General features: G+C 41.9%; 2 protein-coding genes across 5 annotated transcripts; both read left to right on the forward strand.

Annotated features, from left to right (window-relative positions):
- The first annotated feature begins 95 nt into the window (after window positions 1-95).
- On the forward strand, window positions 96-9,648 carry LOC121580985 (vacuolar protein sorting-associated protein 4B). 3 transcript variants are annotated; one of them, XM_041896245.1, is made up of 13 exons: window positions 96-260; window positions 1,227-1,338; window positions 3,112-3,212; window positions 4,651-4,762; window positions 5,148-5,298; window positions 5,494-5,552; window positions 5,796-5,915; window positions 6,163-6,319; window positions 6,581-6,729; window positions 6,831-6,912; window positions 7,225-7,444; window positions 8,762-8,902; window positions 9,025-9,648. In XM_041896245.1, the coding sequence occupies exons 1-13, from the start codon at window positions 240-242 to the stop codon at window positions 9,124-9,126; spliced, it is 1,527 nt and encodes a 508-aa protein (XP_041752179.1). In that variant the 5' UTR covers window positions 96-239; the 3' UTR covers window positions 9,127-9,648. The 3 variants fall into 3 exon arrangements, with proteins under 3 accessions (XP_041752179.1, XP_041752180.1, XP_041752181.1); XM_041896246.2 differs by lacking the exons at window positions 96-260; window positions 1,227-1,338 and adding an exon at window positions 2,947-3,041; XM_041896247.2 differs by lacking the exons at window positions 96-260; window positions 1,227-1,338; window positions 3,112-3,212 and adding an exon at window positions 3,690-3,897.
- A 7,725-nt stretch (window positions 9,649-17,373) lies between these two features.
- Window positions 17,374-26,357, forward strand: LOC121581521. 2 transcript variants are annotated; one of them, XM_041897018.2, is made up of 7 exons: window positions 17,374-17,665; window positions 18,427-18,448; window positions 18,805-18,864; window positions 19,133-19,408; window positions 19,847-19,897; window positions 23,694-23,723; window positions 25,548-26,357. In XM_041897018.2, exons 1-7 carry the CDS (start codon window positions 17,396-17,398, stop codon window positions 25,658-25,660), a joined length of 822 nt encoding a protein of 273 aa, XP_041752952.1. In that variant the 5' UTR covers window positions 17,374-17,395; the 3' UTR covers window positions 25,661-26,357. The 2 variants fall into 2 exon arrangements, with proteins under 2 accessions (XP_041752952.1, XP_041752953.1); XM_041897019.2 differs by lacking the exon at window positions 18,805-18,864.
- Window positions 26,358-26,588: the final 231 nt, after the last annotated feature.

Genomic DNA, 26,588 nt, shown 5'->3' on the forward strand with positions numbered 1-26,588 from the left:
GTTGACTATACTTGCATAACAAGCTTGTCATCATGACTCACAGGCAGGCGGGTCTCAGTCTCAGCTCTCAGCATTGTTGTCATTCTTTTCTACAGGAAAGTCTCTCGGACGCATGTCTGCTGTGACGAGTCTGTGAGATAAGCAACAAGTTAATGGCTGTGTAAGTAAACGAAACAGGAATATCAAGGGGCTCAGACTGTGTTGGTTCTCAGCAGCAACTGACCGCCTGAAAACTTCCCATGGAGCCAACAAATCTACAGGTAAAGTGACTGACTACTTATGTAAATAGCACTTTATCTTGGTAGACACATCTATGCTTTCTTGTAAATTAGTAATAAATGTTTATGGGCCTATGAATTTGATTCCACTTGTCAGAGTGAGACTGGCAAGCTGTCTTGGGGCTAGTGTCATCATAGAACTCCAGTCAAGCGAGTGTTTCTTGTGTTAGTGCTGTGTTGTCACTTTTGATAAGCTGATCAACTTGTTTACTTACATTCAAACAGACTAAAAGAGCACAGTATGTTATAAAGAGAAGGTCTAAATGAAAAACAAGCAAAATATTTTTGGGGCCAATTTCCCATAGGCATACTGTGAGTTTGTACTGTTCATGCACTCACTACACTCCAGCTATTGGTCCCATTAACAAAGATGAGCTCCCACATTTGAGATAAACCTGCTGGACAACAGCTTGTCCCAGAGCCAAGTAAAGCCATTGTGACCCACTTAAAATAGTGTTTCACTTTTACACAGCTAAGAGAAATTCAGTAGTGGCTTGTGATGCTGACGCTCCATCTCCATGTATTCCATGATCTAATCAGAGCATAAAAATTGTATGAGTGTGTCTCTGCATTTGGCCAGTAACCGCAAGGTCACTGGTTTGAATCCCCAAACCAACTAGGTGAAAAATCTGTTGATGTGCCCTTGGGCAAGGCACTTAACTGAAGTTGCTCTGGATAAGTGTCTGCTAAATGACAAAAATGTCTCATTCAAATGAACCAATGAATGTAGACATAATAGGAGACTATGTGGTGACAGTGAATGATGCTGTACTCCTCCTACTTTCTTCTGCCCAACTCCTCCTACTCTTTTCTGCCCAACTCATCCCTCTCTCTCCCACTCCTTTCTGCCCAACTCATCCCTCTCTCTCCCACTCCTTTCTGCCCAACTCATCCCTCTCTCTCCCACTCCTTTCTGCCCAACTCATCCCTCTCACCCTCTCATTTCAGAAAGCTATAGCTGTAGCACAGAAAGCCTCCCAGGAGGACCAGGCTGGGAACTACACGGAGGCTATCAAATCTTACCAACACGCTGTCAAGTACTTCCTGCACATTATAAAACGTATGTAACTGTCGCTCCTGAAGAAATTGACCAAATGTCATACGGACAGGACATAATAATTAGTCATTTAACAGACGCTCTTATCCAGAGCGACTTACAGGAGCAATTAGGGTTAAGTGCCTTGCTCAAGGGCACATTGACAGATTTTTCACCTAGTCAGCTCGGGGATTAGAACCAGCGACCTTTCGGTTACTGGCACAACGCTCTTAACCACTAAGCTACCTGCCGCCCTACATGCAGTTCAGTAGCTACAGAATTGTAATGGGATATGATGCTCCAAACCCGTTACAGCTTGGCTAGTGTAAAGTTCAGCAAGGAATTTTTCAACTAACCTGTTCTTGGCAATACTTTTAAAATTCTCGATTTCAAAGAATAATATATCTTATAAATGTCTGTGTCCTGTTGCATGTGGTTCTCCAAACAACAGAGAAAATTCAGAAAGATATTAAATACACGTTTTGTATTGCTAAACTTTACACTAGCCAAGATGTAAGGGGTATGGAGCATCACATAGGGTAATTTGGGGCAACTAGCCCCCCTTTAACAAAATGTCTAACTGCTGACACAGAAAGTCTTAGTTTGGTAAAAATGTGGCATGTGGATGATGGCCACGAGTAGGCAAACAAACTATGAAGGAATATAAATGGCTACAGTTAATACATTTATTTTTATTTAAGAAATAAATCAAAGGGGCATCCAGCTATCGGGGTAACTAAATGACTGTAACTCAATGAATAGATTATTTGGACATGATTTGGAAAATGCTAATATACTGTAGGTACCATTGACTTGCTTTGGATAGCTTGGTGGCACTGCTTTCCCGCAGTTCTGTTAACGATGGCGAGGGCAGGTGTTCAGCAGGCTGGAGTGCTAGCCAGCTAGGAGGACCACGGTACACAGCAGGCGGGGGGCGGGGGCGACACCGGTAGAAAATATATTTATAACTAACCCACCTGTAGACAGTGTCCTTCGCCACCGAAAAACTCAGATAATACTTTTATTTCCCTTTTGACCCACATTTTAAATCACATAGACAATCAGGGGAAATCCAGAATATCAAAAGTAGATCTGTCACGCCCTGACTTATGGGTCTCTAGTATGTTGAGTCAGGGTGTGGAGATCTATGTCATTATTTCTATGTTCACATTCTAGTTATTGTATTTCTATGTTTGGCCGGGTGTGATTCCCAATCAGAGGCAGCTGTCGCTCGTTGTCTCTGATTGGGGATCATACTTAAGTAGCCTGGTTGCAATCATTAGTTGTGGGATCTTGTTCTGTGTAGAGGCTTGTTTTGTGTTTAGCCTGAGGACTTCACGTTACGTTGTTTTTGTGTTTATCTTTATAATAAACATGTATGCATTTCACGCTGCGCCTTGGTCTGACCCGTCCTTCAACGAACGTGACAAGATCTGAGTACTTCCCCTAGGATTTCTATAACGCAAACACATTCTAACCATTCTGATTGGTCCCAGAAAACGATGGGTTGGGCCAGAGCCAGAACACACGTGGATAAAGCGGCATTTTGAAAATGTGTCATTGGCTTTGATACTCTGATTGGTTAGAGATGATCCCATCGCCGATGACTTTATTTTGTACAACACCCCTCATTTTGACATCACCACAAACGACTTCAATGATGGCAGTCTCAACCTGAAGTATGGAGCGAACATCGAGCAGTGGAAGAATTCAGTTTGAGTCATCAGGCAAGCCTACCCTATGGTCTCTACAATAATCGGTGTAACTGTCCACAACTCTTAAAACTTCTCTCCTCAGGTGAACCACAGGGTAAAGAGGGCAACCAGAAGATCAGAGAAAAGTGTAAACTGTACCTGGACAGAGTGGAAGAACTACAGGAGTATCTAGAAAATAAAGAGGTAATTAGACAATGGACAATTCTATAAACAATTTAGGCTAAATGCACAGATCCTATTATATTACGAATTCCTAATTCTATAGTCCGATGTGGGCTCCCGAGTGATGCAGCGGTCTAAGGCACTGCATCTCTAGTGCTTGAGTCACTACAGACGCCCTGGTTCGATTCCAGGCTGTATCACAACCGGCCGTGATTGGGAGTCCCATAGGGCGGCACACAATTGGCCCGGGTTTGGCCGGTGTAGGCCGTCATTGTAAATAAGAATATGTTCTTAACTGACTTGCCTGGTAAAATAAATGTGTAGGCCTATGCCTGGAGGTAAGGATATAGCTAATAGGAGATGTGCATTGTGCATATCCTTCACATGTCAACATGATCCTAATCCTACACATTTTACATTTCAGCCCTCTACAACAATTTATTGACACACATGTGTGCGTCTATGAATGACGTAGGAACATTCCCTGGTCACGTGAGAATTCTACGGGAATTAAGTCGGCGTCTGATAACGCGGAAGTGTAGTGTTTTTTTTTATACCTTCAATGTATCGTTATTCAAAGATCTGAAAAAGGCTTGAATAGCGACCTTGATCGGTTGCAATTTAAGTAATTAACAAATACAGGGCCTGTTCGTTGCGATTTTTTGACAAGTAATCAGCCCTTATGGCTGCCAACAACAATTTACAGGTAAGTTGGAAAAGCTAACGTCGGCTAGCTAGCTACAGTAGTTAGCAAAATTACAAACCACCCATTTAGCTAACTATTATTTGTAGATCTATGGTGATTATTTTTTAGTTCGTTTGTTAGTTAGCTTAACATAATGATTAATTCGCCGTTATACTGTTGTCATATTTTGTTATAAGTGTCGTTAGATAACAATCACAGTTAGCTACCATGCTATCTGGCGACGGTAAAATGCTAACTTGTTAGCTCGGACGCTAGCTAGCGATAAATTAATGTTGACAGTAGTCAATATGAAATTATTGTAAGCCTGATTGAAGATGGTTAGCTAACTAACATCAGCTTGCTTTGGCTAACGTTAACTAACTTTTATCTGAAACTTGATAGCTTCAATGTTTGCTAGCAGCTTGCAAAGTTGACCGGTTCGTTTTAGTTCTAAATGTGCTCCCCTCCCCAACAAGGCCAGAACGAGACAATCTGAAATTTGAATAGCAACCAAGTACCATGGAACATACACATACATAGAACATACACATACATAGCTGTAGCTCTACCTAAAGCCTTGCATATGGGGTCAATGTTTTTGTACTTGCTTCTGGTTACTGTAATTAGAATTATGTGCTTGTGTTATGCCATAGCTTTGAAGAGAGTCAATTAATTCTGTTTGACAAGATCAAACTTAACTTGCAGCGAATCCTTTCAATTAGTTTTCCTTATGTCTTGTTTTTTTCATAACTTTCTAATTTTCTTGTTTTTCAGAAAGCCATAGATCTGGCCAGCAAGGCGGCCCAGGAGGATAAAGCTCAGAACTACGAAGAGGCCCTTCGTTTATACCAAAACGCTGTTCAGTACTTCCTACACGTAGTAAAATGTATGCTTTAAGGAAACAGGATATTTGCATACTGCGCTTTTCTCTTTTAGGGTTGTAATAGTCTCTGGATTGTTATGTCAATTGGTTTGTGTGGATTTGTTTGTATCACAACCTCTGTCTCATATAGGCTAATGGGGACATTTTAGAATCTCACTATGGTAGTGACCGGTCAAAGGTATCTGGGCCAAACTATTGGAACCTATCAGTTGAATGTGTTCTCTGTCCAGTGTCTACTTTTACTTCTCAGCAGAATGAATTACTTTTCAATTTCACAGAATTTCATATAGTCCAGGGGAGATAATTGTGATTTATTCATACGTTTTCAAAATAAAAACGATTCTTCAGATGGTATTTTAATAGAATTCGTCCATTTCTCTCCTGCCAGATGAACCTCAGGGCGACAAAGCCAAACAGAGCATCAGGACCAAGTGTGCCGAGTACCTGGACAGAGCAGAGAAGCTGAAAGAATACCTGAAGAAGAAAGAGAAGGCTCCACCCACCAAGCCTGTGAAGGAATCCCAAGCTGACGACAAAGGGTGTGTGTGCGAGCAGGCTTTGTTCATGCAATGAGGCTTTACTGTGTGTGGATTGGGTTTAGCCTGTTATAGAGAGTGATTTGGAATGTGATGAGTCAACCTATGTAGATGCTCTAGTTGGATCAAAAACATCTGTTGTGGTTCTGTACACTCTTGTGCTCATTAGCTTAATTGAGATGGATTATTATTGTGCAGGAATGAGAGTGATGAAGGAGACGGCCCAGAAAAGAAGAAGTTTCAGAACCAACTTTCAGGTTAGTTATATCACTGACATGCTGTGTGGTAGTTTTACTTTTGTATTGTATCACAACACTCTGTCACAATTTTATAGTATGTCAAATGATTTTTTTGCCTAATGTCCACTTACATTTCAGTTTTACCTTCTCCCTTTGATGTCTAACTAATTTATTATTAGATTTTCACATGAATGTATCTGATCATTTTCCTTCACTGTAAAATTATTTGTATGTTCTCCTCATACTGGATTTGTTTTTCAGGGGCTATCGTTATGGAAAAGCCAAACATCAAGTGGAATGATGTTGCCGGATTAGAGGGAGCCAAAGAGGCCCTGAAAGAAGCTGTTATTTTGCCAATCAAATTCCCACATCTTTTCACAGGTAACGTAGTCTTACTGCCTCAGATAACCAAAGAATTATTGATGAAATAACATTTTTTGAATGTATGAAGAAACATTTTCGGCTTTAAGAATATACTGAAAATAAATGAATCCATCCAACCGCATTGCATAGTATACAGTCAATTGATTATTACCCTTCATTCATTTGTAAATAAAAAGCTTAGTCTATTTCTGCCCCAATGTTATTCACGACCACTCCCAACAACCTGTCTCTGTCTGTCTGTCAGGCAAAAGAACGCCATGGAGGGGGATCCTACTCTTCGGTCCTCCTGGAACAGGAAAGTCCTACCTGGCTAAAGCTGTGGCCACAGAGGCCAACAACTCCACCTTCTTTTCCATCTCCTCCTCTGACCTGGTATCCAAGTGGCTGGGAGAGAGTGAAAAGTGAGATGTTACTCTTAATCCTGGGAAACATGGGGGATTATTTGTAGAAATTGTGGAGAGGCATAAAGTCCAATGCTGCCGTTTTAATTTGTTTGTAAATTAGGCCTAGATTAAGCCTAGTCCTGGACTAAAAAGCAAGCTCAATAGATAATATTTTAGTCCAGTATTGGGTTTAATCTGTGTCCCGGACATTGCTCCCATGTGTCTAATAGGGAAAAGCATCACCTTGATGCTTCTTCAATGCTCCTTTCTCCTCTCCAGGTTGGTAAAGAACTTGTTCACCCTTGCACGGGAGCACAAGCCCTCCATCATCTTTATAGATGAGATAGACTCGCTGTGTGGCTCCAGGAGTGAGAATGAGAGTGAGGCAGCTCGCCGCATCAAGACAGAGTTCCTTGTTCAAATGCAGGGTGAGAGCCAGAAAACAACATGTATCTGGATATTATAGTGGGCTGTATTGGTGTTAAAGTTAAAATGGTTGTAAATTGTTAATGAAATTATTTTCCCACAGGGGTTGGGAATGACAACGATGGTGTACTGGTGCTAGGGGCCACCAACATCCCGTGGACGTTGGACTCTGCCATCAGAAGACGGTAATGACACATTCTTACACTGGCTTAGCCTACCATCCCAACAGTGTACAAAATAACTTATCCTTTATGATTCTTGACTGTGACAGCACAGCCATAAAAATTTATGATAACTTGTACAACTCAGCTTGAACATGATTAGGGATAACGTCAACACACTGGACTGAAGTAAGACAACTGTGACTCGGCAGCACTGCTTCTTAGCTTTTTGTTGCTGCTCAGATCTACCCTGTAGATGTAGGGGATGGAGATGTATTCTTCTTCCTGTAGAGTAAGTGTGATACGTTCAGTACAGCTCATCCTTAATTATCTCAGGTTTGAGAAGAGGATCTACATCCCCCTGCCAGAGGAACACGCCCGCACCTTCATGTTCAAGCTCCACTTGGGCGCCACACCCACCAGCCTCAACGACTCTGACTTTGTCACCCTGGGAAAGAAGACAGACGGCTACTCAGGGGCGGACATCAGCGTCATCGTCAGAGATGCGCTTATGCAACCAGTCAGGAAAGTTCAATCAGCCACTCACTTCAAACGGGTACGTCTCCATAATGACGACCATTGAATAACGTTGTCTATTTATCCTTCAGTGATAATCTTTATATCACATTTTATTTATCGCATGCTTCGTAAACAAACCGGTGTAGACTAACAGTGAAAATGAAATGTGTATTTATTAGTTGTTGTTTTTTTTTTTTTGGGGGTGTAAGATCAGCTTTAATATTGCAGATAGATTGTAACTTCCATCAATGTAATTGTCTGCATCAGTGAAATTCTTACTTACGGGACCTTCCCAACAACACAGTGAGAAAAAATATAAATAATGTAAAAATAACAACACAAGGAATAAATACACAATGCGTAACGATAGCTTGGCTATATACACGGGGTACCAGTACCGAGTCGATGTGCAGGGGTGAGTGGTAATTGAGGTAGATATGTACATATAGGTAGGGATAAAGTGTCTAGGCAACAGGATAGATAATAAACAGTAGCAGCAGCATATGTGATGAGTCAAAAGAGGGTCAATGCAGATAGTTTGGGTAGCTATTGGTTAACTATTTAACTATTTAGCAGTCTTATGGCTTGGGGTTTGAAGCTGTTCAGGGTCCTGTTGGTTCCAGACTTGGTGCGTCGGTACCGCTTGTCATGCGATAGCAGAGAGAACAGTCTTTGACAATTTTTAGGGCCTTCCTCTGACATCGCCTGGTATAGAGGTCCTGGATGGCAGGGAGGTCGGCCTACCCTCTGTAGCGCCTTGCGGTCGGATGCCAAGCAGTTGCCATACCAAGCGGTGATGCAGCCAGTCAAGATGCTCTCAATGGTGCAGCTGTAGAACTTTTGAGAATCTGAGGGCCCATGCCAAATCTTTTCAGCCTCGTGAGGGGGAAGAGGTGTTGTCGTGCGTTCTTCACAACTGTGCTGGTGTGTGTGGACCATGATAATTCCTTAGTGATGTGGACACAGAGGAACTTGAAACTCTCGACCCACTCCACTACAGCCCTGTCTAGGTGGATAGGGGCGTGCTCGCCCCTACGTTTTCTGTAGTCCACGATCAGCTCCTTTGCCTTGCTGACGTTGAGGGAGAGGATGTTGTCCTGGCACCACACTGCCAGGTCACCAACAACCTCCCTATAGGCTGTCTCATCGTTGTCAGTGATCAGGCCAACCACTGTCGTATCGTCAGCAAACTTAATGGTGGTGGAGTCGTGTGCGGCCAGTCGTGGGTGAACTGGGAGTACAAGAGGGGACTAAGCGTGCACCCCTGAGGGGCCACCGTGTTGAGGGTGAGCGTGTCAAGCTCCTTTTCTATTGAGTTTAATTTGTAACATTACAAATTGCACTGTTATTGAAGGTACGAGGGCCATCGAGAGACAACCCCAACATCCTGGTAGATGACCTTTTGACCCCGTGCTCCCCAGGAGACCCGAACGGCATTGAGATGACATGGATGGAAGTCCCTGGGGAAAAGCTATGTGAGCCAGTCGTTTGTATGGTGAGTGTGCAGAATTTTTCTAGTTATTAATAATAAGTTTCCCTGCTTCAATGGTAATGTTTCTGGGGGAAACAAGACTGTTGAATAACCTTTGATCATGTCTCTCTTTTTATGATTTGCAGTCTGACATGCTGAGGTCCCTGACCAGCACAAAGCCAACAGTCAATGATCAGGATTTGGTCAAACTGAAAAAGTTCACAGAGGACTTTGGACAGGAGGGCTAAATTGGGGCATTTGAGCCAAACCAAAGCAAATATTATTGATTGTCAAGTGTTCCTTCTCTCCTCTGTCTTTCTCCCACTCTCCCCCTCAGGCTGTGTTGGCTTATCACATGACTGCTCTACTAATAGAAATATAATTACTAGAACGGACATCTCCATTTAAGTAATCTATTTCTTTGGCTCTACTGAGCTTGTCTATTGGCCACACAAGGGGTTAAACAAAGACTGATATTTTCTTAGATGCTTCCCATGTCTAAAGGATTATGGATCTCTTCACATGTCTGAGGTAGACTTGATTGGTGGATGGAAAGCTACATGGAAGTTATGAACATTGGTGCAGCACCTTGGGCCGAATCCTAATATGAGAACAATGCTCAACTCGAACGTTTGCATACATCATGCTTTGAAGTCAATGGGAGTTTGATCTGGAAATTCAAGTTGCCGATACAAGCATGTTAACAAAATTAGAATGCTTCTCTTTGTGTAGAGTGCTTATCTAACTTGCCCAATAAATATCTGAGCTAATTTTCCAAGTACCCATCCACTTTCTGTCAAATTGCACCTCACTTTTCAGTGTGAGCACCCATAAATTCAACTTATTTTTGTACAAATAAGATAAGAAAATCCTTTTTATAGTAGATAGTGTATGGAGATATATACAGTTGAAGTCGGAAGTTTACATACACCTTAGCCAAAAACATTTAAACTCAGTTTTTCACAATTCCTGACATTTAATCCTAGGAAACATTCCCTGTTTTAGGTCAGTTAGGATCACCACTTTATTTTAAGAATGTGAAATGTCAGAATAATTGTAGATAATTATTTATTTATGCTTTTAGTTATTTCATCACATTCTCAGTGGGTCAGAAGTTTACATACACTCAATTAGTATTTGGTAGCATTGCCTTTAAATTGTTTAACTTCGGTCAAATGTTCCGGGTAGCCTTCCACAAGCTTCCCACAATAAATTGGGTGAATTTTGGCCCATTCCTCCTGACAGAGCTGGTGTAACTGAGTCGGGTTTGTAGGCCTCCTTGCTCACACACGCTTTTTCAGTTCTGCCCACACATTTTCTATAGGATTGAGGTCAGGGCTTTGTGATGGCCACTCCAATACCTTAACGTTGTTGTCCTTAAGCCATTTTGCCACAACTTTGGAAGTATGCTTGGGGTCATTGTCCATTTGGAAGACCCATTTGCGACCAAGCTTTAACTTCCTGACTGATGTCTTGATGTTGCTTCAATATATCCACATAATTTTCCTTCCTCATGATGCCATCTATTTTGTGAAGTGCACCAGTCCCTCCTGCAGCAAAGCACCCCCACAGCATGATGCTGCCACCCCGTGCTTCACGGTTGGGATGGTGTTCTTCAGCTTCAGCCAACCCCTTTTTCCTCCAAACATAACGATGGTCATTATGGCCAAACAGTTATATTTTTGTTTCATCAGACCAGAGGACATTTCTCCAAAAAGAAAATGTTTGTCCCCATGTGCAGTTGCAAACCGTAGTCTCGCTTTTCTTATGGCGGTTTTGGAGCAGTGGCTTCTTCCTTGCTGAGCGGCCTTTCAGGTTATGTCGATATAGGACTCGTTTTACTGTAGATACTTTTGCACCTGTTTCCTCCATCTTCACAAGGTCCTTTGCTGTTGTTCTGGGATTGATTTGCACTTTTCGCACCAAAGTACGTTGAATTCTAGGAGACAGAACGCGTCTCCGTCCTGAGCGGTATGACGGCTGCGTGGTCCCATGGTGTTTATACTTGCGTACTATTGTTTGTACAGATGAACGTGGTACCTTCAGGCGTTTCGAAATTGCTCCCAAGGATGAACCAGACTTGTGGAGGTCTACAATTTTTTTTCTGAGGTTTTGGCTGATTTCTTTTGATTTTACCATGATGTCAAGCAAAGAGGAACTGAGTTTGAAGGGAGGCCTTGAAATGCATCCACAGGTACACCTCCAATTGACTCAAATGATGTCAATTAGCCTATCAGAAGCTTCTAAAGCCATGACATCATTTTCTGGAATTTTCCAAGCTGTTTAAAGGCACAGTCAACTTAGTGTATGTAAACTTCTGACCCACTGGAATTGTGATACAGTGAATTATAGGTGAAATAATCTGTAAACAATTGTTGGAAAAATGACTTGTCATGCACAAAGTAGATGTCCTAACCGACTTGCCAAAACTATAGTTTGTTAACAAGAAATTTGTGTGGTTGAAAAACGAGTTTTAATGACTCCAACCTAAGTGTATGTAAACTTCTGACTTCAACTGTAGCTCTTTGGTCTGAAGAGAATGAAACTAACAATGCATGCCGTTGTGCTTGCACAGGATATTTTTTGAATATTATTGATGGAATTTGTGACAGTCTCAAGGTGATAGGAGTTACATGGGTTTGGATAATTGAACCACTGTAAATGTACAGGTGTAGGATATTTTGATCACCCTGTTGCAGTAAATGCAAACTTGTAGTCTATTTGCGGTTTAAAAATGCTTCTCAAGTTTGTAATTTCCACTTTAAAATGTCAGGCTTGATTTGCCCTAAGGAAAAATGTATCAACACCTGTTGCTGCAGGATTATTTTCCTGCTGTGAAGAACTGGTCAAATTAAGATCCTGCATCTGTATGTACAGTGGGGAGAACAAGTATTTGATACTGCCGATTTTGCAGGGTTTCCTACTTACAAAGCATGTAGAGGTCTGTAATTTTTATCATAGGTACACTTCAACTGTGAGAGACGGAATCTAAAACAAAAATCCAAAAAATCACATTGTATGATTTAAGTAATTAATTTGCATTTTATTGCATGACATAAGTATTTGATACATCAGAAAAGCAGAACTTAATATTTGGTACAGAAACCTTTGTTTGCAATTACAGAGATCATACGTTTCCTGTAGGTCTTGACCAGGTTTGCACACACTGCAGCAGGGATTTTGGCCCACTCCTCCATACAGACCTTCTCCAGATCCTTCAGGTTTCGGGGCTGTCGCTGGGCAATACGGACTTTCAGCTCCCTCCAAAGATTTTCTGTTGGGTTCAGGTCTGGAGACTGGCTAGGCCACTCCAGGACCTTGAGATGCTTCTTACGGAGCCACTCCTTAGTTGCCCTGGCTGTGTGTTTTGGGTCGTTGTCATGCTGGAAGACCCAGCCACGACCCATCTTCAATGCTCTTACTGAGGAAAGGAGGTTGTTGGCCAAGATCTCGCGATACATGGCCCCATCCATCCTCCCCTCAATACGGTGCAGTCATCCTGTCCCCTTTGCAGAAAAGCATCCCCAAAGAATGTTTCCACCTCCATGCTACACAGTTGGGATGGTGTTCTTGGTTGTACTCATCCTTCTTCCTCCAAACACGGCGAGTGGTTTAGACCAAAAAGCTCTATTTTTGTCTCATCAGACCACATGACCTTCTCCCATTCCTCCTCTGGATGATCCAGATGGTCATTGGCAAACTTCAGACGGGCCTGGACATGCGCTGGCTTGAGCAGGGGGACCTTGAGTGCGCTGCAGGATTTTAATCCATGATGGCATAGTGTGTTACTAATGGTTTTCTTTGAGACTGTGGTCCCAGCTCTCTTCAGGTCATTGACCAGGTCCTGCCGTGTAGTTCTGGGCTGATCCCTCACCTTCTTCATGATTATTGATGCCCCACGATTGACCGTCATCTTGAACTTTTCAATTTTCTAATAATTGCGCCAACAGTTGTTGCCTTCTCACCAAGCTGCTTGCCTATTGTCCTGTAGCCCATCCCAACCTTGTGCAGGTCTACAATTTTATCCCTGATGTCCTTACACAGCTCTCTGGTCTTAGCCATTGTGTAGTTGGAGTCTGTTTGATTGTGTGTGGACAGGTGTCTTTTATACAGGTAATGAGTTCAAACAGGTGCAGTTAATACAGGTAATGAGTGGAGAACAGGAGGGCTTCTTAAAGAAAAACTAACAGGTCTGTGAGAGCCGGAATTCTTACTGGTTGGTAGGTGATCAAATACTTATGTCATGCAATAAAATGCTAATTAATTACTTTAAAATCATACAATGTGATTTTCTGGATTTTTGTTTTAGATTCCGTCTCTCACAGTTGAAGTGTACCTATGATAAAAAATTACAGACCTCTACATGCTTTGTAAGTAGGAAAACCTGCAAAATCGGCAGTGTATCAAATACTTGTTCTCCCCACTGTCATTCTACGTACACAGGCATTTGTGAGGCTTCTGCTAGGGTTAGAAGAGTTGACACACTGGATGGAAACTGCTTTGGGATGTATTTTATATGTAGATTTGTTTTTCCCCTGAGAAGAAAGGCTACTCTGTTTGTTCATTGTCATTCTGATTCAAACTGTCAGAATCACCAAAGTTACTGTACCAGAAAAACCTTATAATATAGTAAAGGATTCAATACTTTTTTCCCCGACCATCCACGCACCCTACATATTTCCCTCATGTATCCCTGTTGCTGATCTTCCTAACAAGAACTACTAGAAAGAGATGATGCCTTACTGAGATCGTCACACTGTCTAACGGTGTTGAAGAAACAACGGGACTGATATTTTGGTGTGAATGGAATTGTATAGGTAGCCTGAAATTGACATTTTAGGCACAGAAGAACACCCTCATGGCATCATGTCCTTTTTGTTATTGCAATGCTTACTACCTTTAAGATGTGGCCATTTTAAGTGGCAATGCACACCATGTGCTTTCTAAACAAGTATCAAGATCATATACATTGTTCTTTTGCTTGGTTCATTTTAAAATGTGGTTGTTGATATCCAGTAAGACACAGCTATATTGTGGGTTTTGCCATTGTTGCCATTAAATATATTTGCACATTTCATGTAAACTGGCTTTTAGAGATTGTATATGTCTATACTCCTATGCACTTAGTGTTGGTATTCTTAAGACTTTCTTTCAAAGTGTTGAGGACATCTTTGGTGTGGTCTTTTAAATTCACTTTACTGTGAAACGTTTTGTGTGGAGAATGATACAGTATATCTGTATCAGTGAGTGGAAAAGTTATAATTCAGAACGTATCAGAATTTCTTTGCCATGCATATGTAAATAAAAGTTATTAAGATTGTACATATTTGTAAAGTATTGTCTTAAGGTCCAGGTTGAGGATTCAAAGGAATCTTCACAAATGCCAATCTCTCACTTGACAACATTGAGGAGGATCTTACTATCGTTATTGCTAGGTCAAAAAAGTGTGCCAGTAGCGGTGCTTGGGTAAAATCACTGGGGAAGCCAGGGAAAAATTGCCATATTGCAACCTACAGTGAGGGAAAAAAGTATTTGATCCCCTGCTGATTTTGTATGTTTGCCCACTGACAAAGAAGTGATCAGGCTATCATTTTAATGGTAGGTTTATTTGAACCGTGAGAGACAGAATAACAACAAAAAGATCCAGAAAAACGCATGTCAAAAATGTTATAAATTGATTTGCATTTTAATGAGGGAAATAAGTATTTGACCCCCTCTCAATCAGAAAGATTTATGGCTCCCAGGTGTCTTTTATACAGGTAACGAGCTGAGATTAGGAGCACACTCTTAAAGGGAGTGCTCCTAATCTCAGCTTGTTACCTGTATAAAATACACCTGTACACAGAAGCAATCAATCAATCAGATTCCAAACTCTCCACCATGGCCAAGACCAAAGAGCTCTCCAAGGATGTCAGGGACAAGATTGTAGACCTACACAAGGCTGGAATGGGCTACAAGACCATCGCCAAGCAGCTTGGGGAGAAGGTGACAACAGTTGGTGCGATTATTTGCAAATGGAAGAAACACAAAATAACTGTCAATCTCCCTCGGCATGGGGCTCCATGCAAGATCTCACCTCGTGGAGTTGCAATGATCATGAGAACGGTGAGGAATCAGCCCAGAACTTTACGGGAGGATCTTGTCAATGATTTCAAGGCAGCTGGGACCATAGTCACCAAGAAAACAATTGGTAACACACTACGCCGTGAAGGACTGAAATCCTGCAGCGCCCGCAAGGTCCCCCTGCTCAAGAAAGCACATATACAGGCCCGTCTGAAGTTTGCCAATGAACATCTGAATGAGTCAGAGGAGAATTGGGTGAAAGTGTTGTGGTCAGATAAGACCAAAAACGAGCTCTTTGGCATCAACTCAACTCGCCGTGTTTGGAGGAGGAGGAATGCTGCCTATGACCCCAAGAACACCATCCCCACCGTCAAACATGGAGGTGGAAACATTATGCTTTGGGGGTGTTTTTCTGCTAAGGGGACAGGACAACTTCACCGCATCAAAGGGACGATGGACGGGGCCATGTACCATCAAATCTTGGGTGAGAACCTCCTTCCCTCAGCCAGGGCATTGAAAATGGGTCGTGGATGGGTATTCCAGCATGACAATGACCCAAAACACACGGCCAAGGCAACAAAGGAGTGGCTCAAGAAGAAGCACATTAAGGTCCTGGAGTGGCCTAGCCAGTCTCCAGACCTTAATCCCATAGAAAATCTGTGGAGGGAGCTGAAAGTTTGAGTTGCCAAACGTCAGCCTCGAAACCTTACTGACTTGAAGAAGATCTGCAAAGAGGAGTGGGACAAAATCCCTCCTGAAATGTGTGCAAACCTGGTGGCCAACTACAAGAAACGTCTGACCTCTGTGATTGCCAACAAGGGTTTTGCTACCAAGTACTAAGTCATTTTTTGCAGAGGGGTCAAATACTTATTTCCCTCATTAAAATGCAAATCAATTTATAACATTTTTGACATGTGTTTTTCTGGATTTTTTTGTTGTTATTCTGTCTCTCACTGTTCAAATAAACCTACCATTAAAATTAAAGACCGCCGGGGGTGTATTATAAATTTGCACAAATTTCTAAAAACCTGTTTTTGCTTTGTCATTATGGGGTATTGTGTGTAAATGTGTGGGGGAAATGATTTAATCCATTCTAGAATATGTCTGTAACATAACAATGAGGAAAAAGTGAAGGGGTCAGAATACTTTCCAAATGTACTGTATAGGCCTAAGGCCAAGACATAAGAAGACACAGTGGCAGAATAAATTCAACCACACCCTTGTTTCATTATAAAACCGGTGAAGTCTACAAAACATATTGCATGTAACAAACTATTAGGCTACATGAACTACAGCATTGTCAAGCAAGTTAATGTTTCCGACATTTTCAGATTACTAAACAACTGTTAATTTAGAATTATGGAGAGCTACCGCAAATCTGGGAATATTTGGCCTAGGATACATTTCTGGTTGTTCTCAGGGAATGTAAAACAGTTGAGAAGGGAGACTTTGAAAACCAAATTGAGTGAAGTAGCAGCACATATGTTAAATGACCAACTAATGAGCATGGAGAGCCTCGCAAGTTTGACGAAATCACCATATATATATTTTCAGTCTAATCACCTTATATATTTACTTAGGCTACTTTTGTAGCTCTTCGTCAGAAGCACGGTTTTTGTAAGTAGTTAACTGTCCTCCAAGTTTACCTGGAATTTAGACCGAAAGGATTTGACTAAGGGGATTTGTTGACGATATTACATTGGCCTACATCTTGTCTTGTGCTGTGTAGAATATCACATCTCAACAACGATTAGAGAAATGTTTATGAGAAACGCCAATGCCATCTTCCTCTTTCATGTTGCTTAAATGGTTTATGACTCTGTCATACAACCTTTTCGTTTTTTGTTGTCCTAGGCTATCTGGCTAACATGATTACTCGCTAGCCTAACTTTCATAGGCAACGATGCACCAGGCCAGCTAGTTAACATTAGCCTAATGTTACTACATGTTGAACTTCCATCCTCTCAGGCCAGGGGCACAATGTATGAATTTATGGTTGGATCAGAATCACTGTTATAATCACTGGCCAAATACCTATCTCCATCCATGGCTATTTTAGGAAAGGGACAATTTTAGCTAGCGAGTGAGCCACCAGAGGACAACGGCACAACAAGATGCAACAATTCAAGTTCTGTCAATGGCGTTTGGCTTCTAATGTGATGTGATTGGTGTGAAGCCAAATCCAAACTGGCTTCCCGTTACACTTTTTTTTGGTGCACCAGGACCATTCACAGCTGAGCTCACTCAGTTTAGTTCAGTGCTGATTGGCTATTATTATTTTATTTTTTATCAAGGGAGGCCAAATGCTTGCTGGTTTCCCTTGCATTCAATGCTACAGCGGCAACAATGTCATACTCTTTTTGACCAGGCAGCATAGGGCTACACATACAGAGACAGAGGGGCACTGTTTCGTTCGCTTGGATGCTTTCTCCAGAAACATTCAGCCTCTTCAACATGCATAGCTCTACCCACTTAGGCGTGGTTTACGGAGCGCTTTTTGAAATAAGCGCTGGTTTAGTCAAATGCCAAACGATCGAGTTCTGTGGCGGAGCTCCCTATAAAATAGCGCGTGGAGCTAGTAACGAGCTGTTGGATGAAACGTCACTATTTTCTATTTTTGCCGAGACATACGAGGATTACCACAGAGTTCCCTGGCGCACAGAAATTATAATCTTCAACCTGCGAGGACAGATAGGGACACCAGAAACATTCCAAGCAATTCAGGTGAGGTTAAAGCAGCAATCGGCAGTAGAAACAATATCCAAACGTTATCGCCGCCCCTGTTCCAGTAAAATTCTGAGGGATGGGGCTGGAGAAATGTAACCACTCTCAAATTAATAGACAAAGCTATGAGTGCAAGTGCAAGGACTGACCATCCGTGATATCAACATTATAGTTTAAACCTATATGTTATTAGGCTATATAGTGTTTGTTTACATTTACTTCGTTTACAAACATTGGAGTAAAACAAAAACGTATTTTGGGTTCTGATGGGATACGGCTGTTGAACTAAGCTCATGAGGCATTTATAAGTTATATTGTTCAAGAACCTACATATCAATTATTTATAAGTCCAAACATGGATGTACTTTAAAGTATAGGCATATGAATGTGGTTGTTGAATCATATCACGGGGTCGTACCAAATGGTCTCTTTTCTATTTGTTATTTTATTAAAAAGCTTAGTCCTGCAACTTCGAAAATGTCACGGTGTTAAAACGCATCAGTCCTTCTTACGCACATTATGTTTATTTTTTTTTGGGCTGGTCTACGTGCTGATTTGAGTTTTGCGTAGTCTTTCAGGGGGAAAACAGTTGGACTGAGGTCAGGGGATGCGGAACCATGCTAGTGTTGGATATCCATAGAGGTTTATGGTGATTAATATACAGCACAGAGAATATCCCCTGTATAAAACACCTGCTGGATATGTAATAGCCTACTTTTTACATATGAAATATATATATATTTAAATCCTTTTCTCAACAGATCAAAGAAATGGATTTGATAAGTAAGTGAACACTCTTCTCTCATCAGTATTTCGACCTCAGCTTTGCCATCTTAGATTTCTCACCAGGGCATTAAATAAGCATAATCACCTCTGACTTAATGGCATGTACTGTAGTTGATCCCTGTCCTACCACTTGTTGTGATGTATAGTAAAAAAGCACTATAGCCTGAGATTATTTTCTTGATTTCCTATTGTTTTCATATTTAATTGCAATGCACTGCATACATTTTCTTCAGCATTATTATAAAAATGTTTTTTTACCAATAATGTCTGGACCTGACATGGTTGTTGAAAATGGGCTTGTTTCAGTAACTCCATAAACTCACATGCATGAGCTCTTGTTTGCTTTATTTCAGTTATATTTGTCTGGGCAGTAGCATGTCTTGTGTCACTGGTGTCACAGTCTTATGCCACAGGTGAGCTGTCCTCATACCTCTCTATGCATGTGTTCACATTGTGTTCACTTATTTAGACTCCCGTTTATTGACATTGAAGTAGCTTTTCCTGACATAATATCCTGACCAAATACATTCAACCAGTGTCATAATATTATCAATCTCAGTGCCTCACAATTGACACATTTTCGTCTCTTGTTGTAATGAGCTGCCTGATAAGTCTCCAAATGCTCTGTTAAAGTAAACCCTCTTCCCCCTGTTGGTGTGAATACATCTCTCTCTTCTACAGCTCAGAACGACTTGTCTTTGTGTCTCACCTGCAATGATGAGAGGTGTCCAGCGATGAAAACCATTTACGACTCAATGACAAATGACAAACTGTGGACGCAAAGTACTGCAATGTCTGCCCTCCTTGACTGTTCCCTGACCTCGTTTCCCTCTTCTGGGAAGTGTGTGCCGTGTGTTGAGGACCGCAAGGTCAACATTGTGTGCCCTGGCATGCCCAAGGATCTCAAACTGGACCTGGAGGACGGTAAAGGCCACTCCTTTTCCAACACTGAAGCCAGTGAGTACCACTTTGAGATGGTTTAGGATGACATTGGGGACAGAACCATCACCATATTTAGGTGACACTGAATGTCTAATGCATGGTGCTGTTATAATTAAGCAATAAGGCCAGAGGGGGTTTGGTATATGGCCAATATACCACGGCTGAGGCATACCTAAGAGCTGTTCTTATATAAAACCCTTAGCCATGGTATATTGGCTATGTATCACAAACCCCGAGGTGTCTTACTGTTATCAACGTAATTAGAGCAGTAAAAATACATGTTTTGTCATACACATGGTATACAGTCTGATATACCACTGCTGTCAGCCAATCAGCATTCAGGGATCAAACCACCCAGTTTATAATAAGCATGTATGACCCCCTAATAATGTCTTAATATGTGCCATCTGCACAACAGGTCGCTCCTTTAAGCTTTCTTTACTTTCATTTCAGCATGCCCTAGACTGAAGGCAGCTGGACCTGTTGGTCAAGCTGGACACAACAGTAAGTTCAGTGTGTGAGTTTCCTATTAAGAAAACAAATGTATATAGTGCACTTATTAGTTTAATTATTACTATAATCATATTGTAACAAGTATTGTAATTAACCATTGGTACACTGTACTTACATTGTACTAAGGGTTAGGGCTAAGGTTAGCACATGGTGTAGCAATTTAGTGTCTCAAACCAGTCATTCCTATGAGCATTTCCTAGCTGATCCAGCCCTCAGTTTTTTTTACATTTTAGTCATTTAGCAGACGCTCTTATCCAGAGCGACTTACAGTTAGTGAGTGCATACATTTTTCATACTGGCCCCTCGTGGGAATCGAACCCACAACCCTGGCATTGCAAGGGCCATGCTTTACCAACTAAGCTACAGGAGGCCTACATACCTCTAGACTTATTCCACATTTTGTTGTTACAGCCTGACTTCAAAATGGATAAAAAAAATATATATATACAGTGGGGAGAACAAGTATTTGATACACTGCCGATTTTGCAGGTTTTCCTACTTACAAAGCATGTAGAGGTCTGTAATTTTTATCATAGGTACACTTCAACTGTGAGAGACGGAATCTAAAACAAAAATCCAGAAAATCACATTGTATGATTTTTAAGTAATTAATTTGCATTTTATTGCATGACATAAGTATTTGATACATCAGAAAAGCAGAACTTAATATTTGGTACAGAAACCTTTGTTTGCAATTACAGAGATCGTACTTTTCCTGTAGGTCTTGACCAGGTTTGCACACACTGCAGCAGGGATTTTGGCCCACCCATACCTTCTCCAGATCCTTCAGGTTTCGGGGCTGTCGCTGGGCAATACGGACTTTCAGCTCCCTCCAAAGATTTTCTATTGGGTTCAGGTCTGGAGACTGGCTAGGCCACTCCAGGACCTTGAGATGCTTCTTACGGTGCCACTCCTTAGTTGCCCTGGCAGTGTGTTTCGGGTCGTTGTCATGCTGGAAGACCCCTTACTGAGGGAAGGAGGTTGTTGTCCAAGATCTCGTGATACATGGCCCCATCCATCCTCCCCTCAATACGGTGCAGTCGTCCTGTCCCCTTTGCAGAAAAGCATCCCCAAAGAATGATGTTTCCACCTCCATGCTTCACGGTTGGGATGGTGTTCTTGGGGTTGTACTCATCCTTCTTCTTCCTCCAAACACGGCGAGTGGAGTTTAGACCAAAAAGCTCTATTATTGTCTCATCAGACCACATGACCTTCTCCCATTCCTCCTCTGGATCATCCAGATGGTCATTGGCAAACTTCAGACGGGCCTGGACATGCACTGGCTTGAGCAGGGGGACCTTGCGTGCACTGCAGGATTTTAATCCATGACGGCGTAGTGTGTTACTAATGGTTTTCTTTGAGACTGTGGTCCCATCTCTCTTCAGGTCATTGACCAGGTCCTGCCGTGTAGTTCTGGGCTGATCCCTCACCTTCCTCATGATCATTGATGCCCCACGAGGTGAGATCTTGCATGGAGCCCCAGACCGAGGGTGATTGACCGTCAACTTGAACTTCTTCCATTTTCTAATAATTGCGCCAACAGTTGTTGCCTTCTCACCAAGCTGCTTGCCTATTGTCCTGTAGCCCATCCCAGCCTTGTGCAGGTCTAAAATTGTATCCCTGATGTCCTTACACAGCTCTCTGGTCTTGGCCATTGTGTAGAGGTTGGAGTCTGTTTGATTGAGTGTGTGGACAGGTGTCTTTTATACAGGTAACGAGTTCAAACAGGTGCAGTTAATACAGGTAATGAGTGGAGAACAGGAGGGCTTCTTAAAGAAAAACTAACAGGTCTGTGAGAGCCGGAATTCTTACTGGTTGGTAGGTGATCAAATACTTATGTCATGCAATAAAATGCAAATTAATTACTTAAAAATCATACAATGTGATTTTCTGGATTTTTGTTTTAGATTCCGTCTCTCACAGTTGAAGTGTACCTATGATAAAAATTACAGACCTCTACATGCTTTGTAAATAGGAAAACCTGCAAAATCGGCAGTGTATCAAATACTTGTTCTCCCCACTGTATATCTCACCCATTTACACACAATATCCCATAATGACAAGGTTAAAACATGTTTAATATATGTTTTGTATTGAAAATGAAATGTATTGAAAATGAAATGCAGAAATATCTCATTTACATAATTATTCACACCCCTGAGTCAATACATGTTAGAAGCACCTTTGGCAGCGATTACAGCTGTGAGTCTTTCTAGGTAAGTCTCTAAGAATTTTGCACACCAGGATTGTACAATATTTACACATTATTATATTTTAAATTATTCAAGCTCTGTTAAGTTGGTTGTTGATCATTGTTGACAGACATTTTCAAGTCTTGCCATCGTTTTTCAAGGCAATTTAATTCAAAACTGTAACTAGGCCACTCAGGAACATTAAATGTTATCTTCGTAAGCAACTCCAGTGTATATTTTGCCTTGTGTTTTAGGTTATTGTCCTGCTGAAAGGTGAATTTGTCTCCCAGTGTCTGTTGGAAAGCAGACTGAACCAGGTTTTCTTCTAGGATTTTGCATGTGCTTAGCTCTATTCCGTTTCTTTTAATAAAAGAAAAACTCCCTAGTCCTTGCCGTGATAAGTGTTAACTCAAAATGATACAACGACTAGGTTCCAGTTGAACAACGTTTACTTCACCGTATTTCCACAGTACACAGTTGCCATTGCACTCAGGCCAGGTCCATCTCCCGTGAGACTACTGCTCAGGCGTGCTAATAACAGAGTGATCGCACCGTAATAACAGAAATATAGGGATACTTAAAACATGAACTTAACAATAAGCATGCCCATAACATGATGCAGCCGCCACCATGCTTGAAAATATGATAAGTGGTACTCAGTGATTGTGTTATGTTGGATTTTCCCCAAACATAACGCTTTGTATTCAGGACATAAAGTACATTTCTTTGGGGGTAGAAGCATTACTTTATCCTATCCCAGGTATTCCTTAAAGAGGTGGGGTTTCAAATGTCTCCGGAGCTTGTTCCACCATTGGGGTGCCAGAGCAGCGAACAGTTTTGACTGGGCTGAGCGGGAACTGTGCTTCCACAGAGGTAGGGGAGCCAGCAGGCCAGAGGTGGATGAACGCAATGCCCTCGTTTGGGTGTAGGGACTGATCAGAGCCTGAAGGTACAGAGGTGCCGTTCCCCTCACAGCTCCGTAGGCAAGCACCATGGTCTTGTAGCAGATGCGAGCTTCAACTGGAAGCCAGTGGAGTGTGCGGAGGAGCGGGGTGACGTGAGAGAACTTGGGAAGGTTGAACACCAGACGGGCTGCGCCATTCTGGATGAGTTGTAGGGGTTTAATGGCACAGGCAGGGAGCCCAGCCAACAGCGAGTTGCAGTAATCCAGACGGGAGATGACAAGTGCCTGGATTAGGACCTGTGCCGCTTCCTGTGTAAGGCATTTCAGCTTTTAATTTTTTATTGATTTGTAACCATTTCTAAAAACATAATTCCCCTTTGATATTATGGGGTATTGTGTGTAGGCCAGTGGCTGTAACACAACAAAAAACTGGAAAAAGTCAATGGGTGTGAATACTTTCTGAAGGTACTGTATGTAATCATTCCTATACTGTCATTACAGATTGCTCCAGCATTGTTTCAACTAATAATTCCTGTACTGTCATTACAGATTGCTCCAGCATAGTTTCAATTCAATATTCAAACTGTATTTCAAAGAAAACATGTCTTATGGTTATTTTCCATTACAAGAGGAAATTCTATAACACAGAGATCAGCAGTCTGGGTGTTCTAAGTGTGTTTGTCTTTAACAGGTGGAGACGGGGGTCTTGCTGGGCGTCCTGGTGAGTACAGAAACCCACAGAACAGCAATGCTCAGCTCAAGAGCTTCAGCGTGTGCACCGAGAATAAAGATACAGTGGGGGAAAAAAGTATTTAGTCAGCCACCAATTGTGCAAGTTCTCCCACTTAAAAAGATGAGAGAGGCCTGTAATTTTCATCATAGGTACACGTCAACTATGACAGACAAAATGAGAAAAAATAATCCAGAAAATCACATTGTAGGATTTTTAATGAATTTATTGGCAAATGATGGTGGAAAATAAGTATTTGGTCAATAACAAAAGTTTCTCAATACTTTGTTATATACCCTTTGTTGGCAATGACACAGGTCAAACGTTTTCTGTAAGTCTTCACAAGGTTTTCACACACTGTTTCTGGTATTTTGGCCCATTCCTCCATGCAGATCTCCTCTAGAGCAGTGATGTTTTGAGGCTGTCGCTGGGCAACACGGACTTTCAACTCCCTCCAAAGATTTTCTATGGGGTTGAGATCTGGAGACTGGCTAGGCCACTCCAGGACCTTGAAATGCTTCTTACGAAGCCACTCCTTCGTTGCCCGGGCGGTGTGTTTGGGATCATTGTCATGCTGAAAGACTCAGCCACGTTTCATCTTCAATGCCCTTGCTGATGGAAGGAGGTTTTCACTCAAAATCTCACGATACATGGCCCCATTCATTCTTTCCTTTACACGGATCAGTCGTCCTGGTCCCTTTGCAGAAAAACAGCCCCAAAGCATGATGTTTCCACCCCCATGCTTCACAGTAGGTATGGTGTTCTTTGGATGCAACTCAGCATTCTTTGTCCTCCAAACATGACGAGTTGAGTTTTTACCAAAAAGTTATATTTTGGTTTCATCTGACCATATGGCATTCTCCCAATCCTCTTCTGGATCATCCAAATGCACTTCAGACGGGCCTGGACATGTACTGGCTTAAGCAGGGGGACACGTCTTGCACTGCAGGATTTGAGTCCCTGGCGGCGTAGTGTGTTACTGATGGTAGGCTTTGTTACTTTGGTCCCAGCTCTCTGCAGGTCATTCACTAGGTCCCCCCGTGTGGTTCTGGGATTTTGCTCACCGTTCTTGTGATCATTTTGACCCCACGGGGTGAGATCTTGCGTGGAGCCCCCAGATCGAGGGAGATTATCAGTGGTCTTGTATGTCTTCCATTTCCTAATAATTGCTCCCACAGTTGATTTCTTCAAACCAAGCTGCTTACCTATTGCAGATTCAGTCTTCCCAGCCTGGTGCAGGTCTACAATTTTGTTTCTGGTGTCCTTTGACAGATCTTTGGTCTTGGCCATAGTGGAGTTTGGAGTGTGACTGTTTGAGGTTGTGGACAGGTGTATTTTATACTGATAACAAGTTCAAACAGGTGCCATTAATACAGGTAACGCAGTGGAGGACAGAGGAGCCTCTTAAAGAAGAAGTTACAGGTCTGTGAGAGCCAGAAATCTTGCTTGTTTGTAGGTGACCAAATACTTATTTTCCACCATCATTTGCAAATAAATTCATTAAAAATCCTACAATGTGATTTTCTGGATTTTTTTTCCTCAATTTGTCTGTCATAGTTGACGTGTACCTATGATGAAAATTACAGGCCTCTCTCATCTTTTTAAGTGGGAGAACTTGCACAATTGGTGGCTGACTAAATACTTTTTTCCCCCACTGTACCAACTCTGAATACTTGGTTGAATTTCATAGAGGAAATTCTGCAAATCAAATCTGAAGATCAGCAATGGGTAGTATTGTATATCAGAGCGTTAGATGATGATGATTTGTTTTCTTTGTGCCTAACTGATCTCCCTGTCCTCCTCTCCCACACACAGATACACATGCCTCCACTTTGATCCCTGATGGCACTGGGGGCATATACAAAGGAGCAACGACCGCTATTGTCATGTCAGCAGCTGCCTTCATCTTCTTGAACATTTTTTATTAGTACAGAAGCCGGACCAAATCAAATAAGCAGACAGGGGGCGGGGGTGATACAGGGTTTACTGGCTCAACACATGTCCCTCTCTATAGGAGAACACAGGTTTAACACTCATGTTTTGCTGGGTTTTATACAATCACTTAGCCTGTGCACCTGACTGTTTGTTGCCTTCTGCTTCTAAGCTGAGCTGTAAATCAAATCGTATTTGTCACATGCTTCGTAAACAACCGGTGTGGACTAACAGTGAAATGCTTACTTATGTATGACTGAAATATACAGTATCATCATTGATGTGCTAGCTTTTGGCAGATGTATTTGAGTGATGTCTTTTTTCTTGTGGTTGTCTTTACAGGTATTGTCTAGTGTCCACTCAAAGGAACACCAGACCCAGTTAAAGTTACTAAAGACAAAGATTGATATTGTGTGAGCCAAGGAAAATAGTCACATTTTAATTATGTTTTTACTGTTGATTAAGTTAATTGATGTGACTGATTAGTGTTCTGCAGAGTGGGACAGGAAGGGACGTCCAGATTCAGATACTGCATACAAGGACAACATGTTTGAGTTCATAAATGCTGCTCAGAAAGCCATCTGGACTGATCAAGCTGATCTTGTCAGTCCACTTAGCCAACTACAAAACCACGAAGGATGCAGTCATAATGTCAACATGAACTGAAGTTCACATGACCTAAACTCTATTTTTTTTAAAACTGCATTGTTGGTTAAGGGCTAGTAAGTAAGCATTTCACTGTAATGTCTACACCTGTTGTATTCGGCGCATGTGGCAAATAACATTTGATTTGATTCAAATGTGTCCCCAGTGTCACGGTTTCGGCCGAGGCTGCTCCTCCTCCTTGCTCGGGCAGGCTTCGGCGGTTTCCAGTTAGTGTTCATTAGTGTCCTATTTAGTTCTCGTTGTGTGTGTCAGGTGTTG

Source organism: Coregonus clupeaformis, chromosome 14, assembly GCF_020615455.1.
Source record: "Coregonus clupeaformis isolate EN_2021a chromosome 14, ASM2061545v1, whole genome shotgun sequence".
NCBI lineage: Eukaryota > Metazoa > Chordata > Actinopteri > Salmoniformes > Salmonidae > Coregonus > Coregonus clupeaformis.